Source organism: Quercus lobata, chromosome 10, assembly GCF_001633185.2.
Source record: "Quercus lobata isolate SW786 chromosome 10, ValleyOak3.0 Primary Assembly, whole genome shotgun sequence".
NCBI classification, from domain to species: Eukaryota; Viridiplantae; Streptophyta; class Magnoliopsida; order Fagales; family Fagaceae; genus Quercus; species Quercus lobata.
Genome location: NC_044913.1, coordinates 8,423,530 through 8,432,549, shown reverse-complemented (window position 1 = coordinate 8,432,549; position 9,020 = coordinate 8,423,530). Strand labels below are relative to the sequence as shown.

Sequence of the window (9,020 nt, the reverse complement as noted above, 5' to 3'; positions counted from 1 at the left end):
CATAGCAAAGGTTATTGTTTTAGGGTTTTTTAATTTTTTAATTTTTATATATATATATATATATATATATATTTTTTTTTTAATACTTATTTCAAATTGTTGAAATTTATCTTAAGACAACATATATTTCAACAGTTTTCAATAATATTTCAATTTGTCCAGGTTGCAGAAAGTTGATTTATTGGTGGTAAGCAATAAATAAATAAGACTAATTTTATATTTCACCATATCACAGAAGGCTTTATATTCTTTGCACCCATAGTTGACTGATCTTATGTTTTTATTTTTATTTTTTTAAAATACGTTTTAACTGCTTGAATTAGTTAGAGTTTCCTGAAAATCATGGAATTATTGAAATATATGATTTTGTATGATATAAGATGGTTGGGTTTAGTGAGATTGCAAGTAAGTGGTCTAGTGATATAGACAATTTGGTTTGATTGAATACTCATTACTTTTGTATATAGCAGAAGTCGAAGTCAAATTTTTGACTTCATTCTATGATTTTTTCAATGCCATTATTCTTTTAGCACGTTTTAAAAGCATTAAGTTATAAATCATGAGTTATTTGATTAACTTAATCTTTCATGATATATAGTTTTCATGATATACAGTAAACATCATGGCTAAAATGTTTTGTTTCTTTACTAATATATGCTAATAAGGAATAAAAGTAAAATCTTTAAAAAAATTACATTTTAAACCATATAATTTTAGATAAAATAAATTTAACCTTATAGTTTTTTTTTTTTTTTAAGAAACAATTCATATAATTTATAAAGTAACAAATTAAACTCCGAAATTAAAAAATAAAAAAGTAACAAATTAAATCATTAGCTTATAATAAATCCCAAACATAATTTTGTTAAATTTAAATAAATGGGAAAAATTAAATTCTCCTCTCTTCAGGTATGGAGGAATGATGAAAAAATATAATTTGTATCAAAGTCCAATAAATGAGAGACATTTGTGTAAAAATAACTACCTACTAACACATGTTTTTCATTTGTTAGTAGGGTAGCTATTTTTTGTTGTCATGTCTCACACTTATTGAGTTTTGATACTATTAGCATGATATCATTTAATTTGATGCCAAATTCCTTCTCCAGAAATAACACTCATTCTTAAAACATGTTGCTCAAGCAGATTTTTTAATCGCTTTTAGTCGCACTTTGCCAATTGATATTATTTAAGTTTGTGTATTCATGAATTTTTTTTTAATTGAACTTCTCATTAACTCTTTGCATCAAAAAATTTATGAGATAAACATGAAAAGTAATTTTGGGTTTAATAAAACTTTTAAGGATAAATAATAATTTTGGAAATTTGCACTTAACCAAAGGACAAATTAGGATGCAACATTTATAACTTTAATTTTAAAAAGTTTGGTCAAATGAATGTTAAGGGAGGAAAGTGTTTTTTCCCCCTTCTAGTTTGGAGGGATTATCATTTTCTCGAATAATAAAGTTTAGTTACAAAATTGGTTGTATCGTAAAGTTACAACCTTACTCAATATTTTTTATTAGAGGTGAATTTTGACAAATCCACCATTGGATTACATTTTCTTCTTATATCCTCCATACTTGCAAAATTTCTAGAAAATTAAAAATCAAAGTTATGTCATTAATAATTTTTTTAAATTGCAAGTTTTTGTAATTTAAAATTATAAATAAAATATAAGTTTATAGATGATGTGTGGGAAGATTTTGTTCCAAGCCTGCAAGCAGTTTGTCCACTGTGGGGTCGAAGGACCTGCACGACTTTGTTCCTTCAAGCGACATAAGCAGTTTTTGAGACTTGCTTTCACATCAAAGAAAGATGTGCCCCATTTATGCCTTATAAGCCTTAGCTGAAGGTAAGAGTGTATTACTACAACACGTGTTGTAGTGGTAGAGGTGTGCTCTTTGGGGTAACAAAATCGTGCGGTCGAAGCAAGTCTCAAAAACTACCGCCCAAAGCGAACAATATTTTTGATGGGCATTGCCCTTAAAAGCACCTTTTTGTGGGGGAGGATTTTGTTCCAAGCTCGCTAGCAGTTTGTCTGCTCTGGGGCCGAAGGATCCGCACGGTTTTGTTCCTTCAAGCGACATGAGCAGTTTTTGAGACTTGCTCCCACGTTAAAGAAAATCCTCCCCCACAAAAAGACACTTTTGAGGGTAGTGCCCATCAAAGTATTTTCTGCTTTGGGTGGCAGTTTTTGAGACTTGCTCCAATCGTACGGTTATATAAGGCATGAGTGGGGCGCATCTTTCTTCGATGTGGGAGTAAGTTTCAAAAACGGCTCATGTTGCTTGAAGGAACAAAGTTATCCAGGTCCTTCGGCCCCAAAGCGGACAAACTGCTTGCGGGCTTGGAACAAGATCCTCCCCCCACAGATGATATAGTAAATGATATCTGATTGACAAAAAATTTGACATGTATACTAAGAGTATAAAGAACATAAAATTCAACGGTTAGAATTTTAAAATATGTAATAATATTAATTTTATTCAGTAAGGTTGTAACTTTAAATTACAACTAATTTTGTATCTAAATTTTGTCATTTCTTAAATCTTAAAAAATGGGATAGTAATTTGCCCTAAATAAATTATGTTTAATTTTTTTTTTCTTTATGAATCCTCATGATTTAACTTGTTATTTTTGAAAGAATAGGATTTAATTTGTTACCTTTTTTAAAAACTCACATTTACTTTGCTACTGTTGAATTAATATGTTAGAAATTTAAAGATATAATGTTCTCCAAAAAATATATATATATATATATATATATATTGTGATTTCCAATTTACCAATTAACTTAACTGATAAAATCTCTAAATAGTTGAATAAAAGATTTGAGATTCAATCGTCATCGCTTATACAAGAACTGATAAACTTTGAAACTCTCCCAAATATATATATATATATATATATATTATTAACCTATAATTTAAAAAAAAAAGAAGAAGTTAAAAATGCAAACTTTTAATCGTAAGGTTGAAATTTACAAATGCAACACGTGGCAGTTGATTCCCAATCCTTCAGTTTGGTTCTTGACCCATGTCACTCATCAATTACAGCTCTCCCAGTCCCCGTAAGCCTCTGTTTGGAATCTGGGAAAATTAAGAGGGAAAAAACACACAAACATGAGATCGTCGGAGTTCATGGACAAGCAAATCACCGAATTGTCTCGATCTCATTCCCAAGATTTCTCCCTATTCTCAAACCCTCACCACCATCACCACCACAACGACGACGACGACGACGATGACGACGAGCTCTCTCCGACCTTCCGTTTCCACCCTATACGACCCTTCGCTTCGACTCAGTCACACGCCGATGATTCCGAGTCGTTGATTTCCGTGATCGATAGGAAGATGAAGGAGCTGGGTGAGAATCTAATGCACGCCGTGGAAGGAATCAGCGCGCGCCTCACTCAGCTCGAGAATCGAACGCGCCGCATCGAGAATTCCGTCGACGATTTGAAGGACTCGATTGAGTCTCGCCATGGCAGTTCTGATGGCAAGCTCAGAGAGCTCCATAATATTCTCACACAGGTATAGAAAGATAAAAGGCTTATACAAATTGACTTCACTTTACTATTTGCTATCTATGAAAATAGTTCAGAGTTTATTTTCAATAACACAGTCTTTGAGAATCTGGAGATTACCAAAGCTCTGTTAATTTCAAAGCTTGAATTTTGTTTTTGCAGTTTGGAGTTTAAATTAGTTCAAAGAATTTGTATGTGATTGTGTTTATCAACTGCTAAGCCCGTCAGGGGTGAATGCTGCTGGATTACCTGATTGCTTGTAGGTTTTATTGGATAGAGGCAAGTCCAAAGTGCTATTCTTTAGAAAGATTCCCTACATTATAATAATAACAATAAAAGGATTTGTATGTGTTAGTGTTTATCAACCCTAAATCGGTCAGGGTGAATGCCGTTGGATTACCCGGTGGTCGCTTGTAGGTTTTATTGGATAGAGGCGAGTCCAAAGTGCTATTCTTTAGAAAGATTCCCTACATTATAATAATAATAATAATAAAAGGATTTTGTATGTGTTAGAGCATTAGCATTGGGGAATGCTAATGCCAAATCTAAAGGAAATTTAGCATTTTTATCCCCAAACCCCTCTGCATCAGAGAATGGTATCCAGCACTATTGCAAATTTTTTTGCAATACTGCTACAGTACAATTCTATGTTTAGAATTGTACTGTTCACAGTATTGTAAAAAAAAAAAAAAAAATTTATTATGCTTTTCCCCGCGAAATCTTCTCTCTTCCTTCTCTGTTTCTCCATTTGCTCTCTTCTCTTCAGACCCAAACACCATCGCTGAAGCTTCACCAAGCCTCTCACCCATCTCCATCGCTGAAGCATCACTACCCACACCCACTGTCACCACAACCACAGCCATGACCACAGCCATAGCCACCACAGCCACCACCACCACCCACAACCTCAACCCCAACCACCATCAACCACCATAAACCAAAACCCACTCACCCACCCACCTGCCACCACCGTAAACCCCAACCCAAAATCAACCCACCACTAGCCACCACCACCACAAACCATACCTACCATCAACCAAAACCCACTTACCCACCTACCTTCCATCACCGTGAACCCCAACCCAAAATCAATCCGCCACCAACACCGTAACCCATACCCATCAACAACCCCAACCCAAAATCACTCCGATCAACCCACGAACCCAACCACAAAAATCAAACCCCAACCCAAAATCAATCCGATCAACCCACAACCAGCACCCAAAGCCACTCCGATCAACCCACAAACCCAACCACAAAAATCAAATCCCACCAAAATCAATCAAAACCCAACAAAATTAAAACTCACCAAAAAACGATCCACGATCCACCGCCCAGCCACACCCAGCACCAGAGAGACCCACAAACTCGAGAGGCAGTCAGGCATAGAAAAGGGAAATGGAGGGGCAGAGAGAAAGTGACAGAGAGCATGGGAGAGAAAGTGAAAAAAAGATGAAAAAAATGAAGAACTCCAGCAATCTGAAAAAATATAGCGAGCAAGTGACAGAGAGCATGGGAGAGAGAGTGAAAAAAAGATGAAAAATTTGAAGAAGCTTCCAGCAATCTGAAATTATATAGCGGTTGGAAATAAATAATAAAAAATGGTTAAAAAATAATATTTTAATAAAAATAGAGTTTTTGGATGTAGGAGAAATGATAAAATGGTATGGTATAATGATAAAGTGGTGTTTTAGAATGGTAAAATAGGATAGCATTAGCATTTCCCAATGCTAATGCTCTTAGTGTTTATCTACTGCTAAACCCGTCAGGGTGAATGCTGTTGGATTACCCGGTGGTTGCTTGTAGGTTTTATTGGATAGAGGTTAGTCCAAAGGGCTATTCTTTAGAAGTATTCCCTGCATTATAAAAATAATAGTAAAAGAATTTATATGTGTTAGTAACATAGTACTTATTAACCCCTAAGCCCGTCAGTGGTGAATGCCCCTGGATTACCCGGTTGCCTATAGGTTTTATTGGATAGAGGCAAGTCCAAAGTGCTATTCTTTAGAAAGATTTCCTATGTTATAATAATAATATAATAAAAGAATTTGTATGTGTTAGTATATATCACCTCCTAAGCCCGTAAGGGGTGAATGCCTTTGGATTACTTGGTTACCCGTAGGTTTTATTGGATGCATAGGAGTCCAAAGTGTGATTCTTTAGAAAGGTTCCCTATGTTATAATAATTATAATAAAATAAGTTGTATGTAATAGTATTTATCAACCCCTAATCCCTTCAGGAGTGAATGCCCCTGGATTACTTGGTTGCCTGTAGGTTTTATTGGATAGAGGCGAGTGCAAAGTTCTATTCTTTAGAAAGGTTCCCTATATTGTAATAATAATAATTAAAAAAAAAAAAAAAAAACACAAATTTTTATGTGTTAGTGATAGTAGATCATATTCTAAATGAGGAAGTAAACACAAGTCTCTAGGTTAGAGGGTTCCGCATTTCTGTGGTATGATAAGGGTATATTGGGTGGTATAAATATGTTGTAAACCCTCGTTTTCACACAGTGGAGTTCTCAGCCTCTTGCTCTTGTGGATATAGGCACACTGTTGAACCATGCAAATCTTTGTATTGTATTTTCTCTCTATTTTGCCAAGATTGCTTTAAATGGAAATCTTCAACAGTATGGATGGCCCACTGACAATAACTAGCATGCACTATGCAGCCATGAGGCAATGGAGGCAACATGCAGCCACGGGCTGCTGTCTGCTATCTGCGTAGACAGCATGCAACCATGACTTGATTCACGCATAGGCAGCAATTGGGCACTGCCCGTGTTGCCTGTTGGTAGCATGGCCCTCAGTTTAAATAAAATTGCAACTCCTTCTCTTCTTTGACCTCAGTTCAAATTATAGGAACTCATTTCTCTCCATTGGAGTGAGTTTATGAGTGAAGAGAAACTACCTAACAATATTGTCATTGTGTTATAATCTCCCTGCAGAGAGATGGAGACTTAATATGACCTATCAAATTTCTAACCAAAACGGGCATACAACACATATTTACTATCTAGAAGCTGAACTGATGATCTTAGGTTATTGGCAGAGCTGGTTGTTCTCATTTCATAAAATTTGTATGCTCTAAATGGATCATGTCCATTGGTTCTGCATGTCGTTAGTAGTGACTATCATGTACTCATGTTCTTTTAAGCCTAAGTTGTCAATGTTCAATGACAGAATTCACATATGTATGATATAATTACAAATTTACAACTCTCTGGTGAGAATTAGTCAATTTTTGTTTTTTATATTATTTAATTTCTAAATGGTAAGTAAATTCTCTTACAGAATGACATTAAAACTACCATTTTGAATTTGAGAGAAAAAAGAAGACTCTGCCAAAACTGAAACAGAAAGAGAAGCCCCTCTGTAATGCTTTATCTATGATTTACTTAAAATGAAAATGATTGGATGATGCAGTGCATTTGATGCCCTTAATTCCATTTGAAGCAAGTGTAATGATTTTCCCAGGTAGTAATGTCACCCCTCGTGCCACTTAACCACGCCGTGTCATCATCATCATCCATGTTATGCATTATACTCCTGCATCTTCTTCTTCTTTTTTTCGCCCGGGGGGGGGGTGGGGGTGGCAGGTAACGAGAATTGTATTGGGGTTAGCTGGTACTTTTTATAAGGCTTGTCAATGCAGCAAGTCTTTAATCTGGTTCTATTTTGTCTGTGAATGATGTTTTACAGGTTCAAGGTGGTATTCAAGATTTAAAGGATAAACAAGAGATAGCAGAGGCTCAGCTGCAGCTTGCAAAGCTTCAAATGTCGAAGGATAACCAGCAATCACAAAATAAGATCACAACTGGTCAAAGTAATTCAGCTCAAGAACCATTGTCATCTGCCCCTCAGCAAAGCCACCAACCAGTTCCAATTCCTGTTGCTTCTCCACAACAACTTCCTGCTCTCCCTTTTAATGTTTTTCCAAACGTACCTCTTCAAAATTCATCACCAACATCTCCAGCAACAGCTGCACAGATACCTACCCAATTATCCCAGAACCCGATCCCCTCTCTTCTTCAGCCTGAATCTTACTATTCAACACCTGTGCATACTCAAGAATCCACACATCAGCAATACCATCTGCCTCCAATGCAGCAACCACCTCCACCACCATATCAACATTATCACCCAGAACCTCAACTTCCTCCAATCTCCCAGGTATCACAGCCACCTCAACAGCACCCTTCTCTTGGCTTTGTTAATCCCCAAGTCCACTGTCCATCTAGCCATCATCCTGAAGAAATACCATACATGCCATCTCAAAGCTACCCGCCAAGCAATCACAGGTCCCCTCAAGCACCTGGCATTGCTTCCCCCTCCCAACAATATTATTTGGGTTCTTCCCAGCAGATGCAAGATCAACCCTCCCGTGATCCTAATTTTGGGTTCCCATCCAGTTCCAGGCATTCACAACCACCTGGGCATTCACATTTTTATGAGCATTCTTATAGTGGATATCCTTCCCATTACAACAGTTCAACAATGAAACCCTTGCAAAGTGGTGAAAGCAGCAACTCACGACTGCCAACTGCCCAGATACTACCGCATGCACTACCTATCTCCTCTAGTGTGGATGATGGATCCAGTTCTAGTGGGACTCGAGACAGCATACCAACCGATGATGTTGTTGACAAGGTTGTAGTGATGGGATTCCGAAGGGACTTGGTGAGAGCAACAGTAAGGAAATTGACAGAGACTGGGCAATCAGTGGATCTCAATGTGGTGCTTGATAGGATGATGAATGATGGGGAACTCGAGTCGCATGGTAGTAGGTTTGGCAAATAATATATGGTGTTCCTGTAATGGCTGGTTTGATTTATTTCTGTAAATGATGTTGTACTGTGTCTTGTGTCTTCAGTATTAATCTAGTTGTAGGTTTGGCAGATAATATATGGTGTTCTTGCAATGGCTGGGTTGATTTATTTCTGTACATGATGCTGTAAATGATGTAGTACCATGTCTTCTTAATCGATTAATACTGTATCTACAATATTGTTTCACTGACACTGCATCTACATTATTGTTTCACTGACGGCTCTTTCACACCATTTCCTTATTGCTATCTAAATTGAGATTTGTTCTGACATTTATGTGGTTTTGTATGTGACTGAAAATTCTGTTTAATTTTCCAGCTCACTTCTCTGCTCATATATCAACTATTGAGTGGTATACTTTACTCTCTTGACATGAGGTGTTTTATGAAGTTCAAAGTTTTCTAATCCTGCTTCTTTTCTTCTAATTGGTTATTGGTGTCATGGCTTGATCATCCAAAATGGATTGCTCTTACTATGAGTGGCTGCCAATCAATTGCAGATAATACACTCGTTTCCATTGTTATAGGAAGTAGAGGTTTAACTCTAGAGCTTTAGTATAATTTTGGTTCTGGACTTTTGCCCCTTCGGTACATTTTAGTGTACTTGGTTTGACTATGATTTTTAATACAATTTTACGTCCTATCGAGGAAAAAAAAAAAAAA

At 36.4% G+C, this 9,020-nt stretch overlaps 1 protein-coding gene across 1 annotated transcript; it reads left to right on the top strand.

Annotated features, from left to right (window-relative positions):
* The first annotated feature begins 3,012 nt into the window (after nt 1–3,012).
* On the top strand, nt 3,013–8,550 carry LOC115965356 (putative uncharacterized protein DDB_G0294196). Its single transcript, XM_031084557.1, has 2 exons — nt 3,013–3,536; nt 7,232–8,550. Exons 1-2 carry the CDS (start codon nt 3,126–3,128, stop codon nt 8,327–8,329), a joined length of 1,509 nt encoding a protein of 502 aa, XP_030940417.1. The 5' UTR covers nt 3,013–3,125; the 3' UTR covers nt 8,330–8,550.
* The last annotated feature ends 470 nt before the right edge of the window (nt 8,551–9,020 follow it).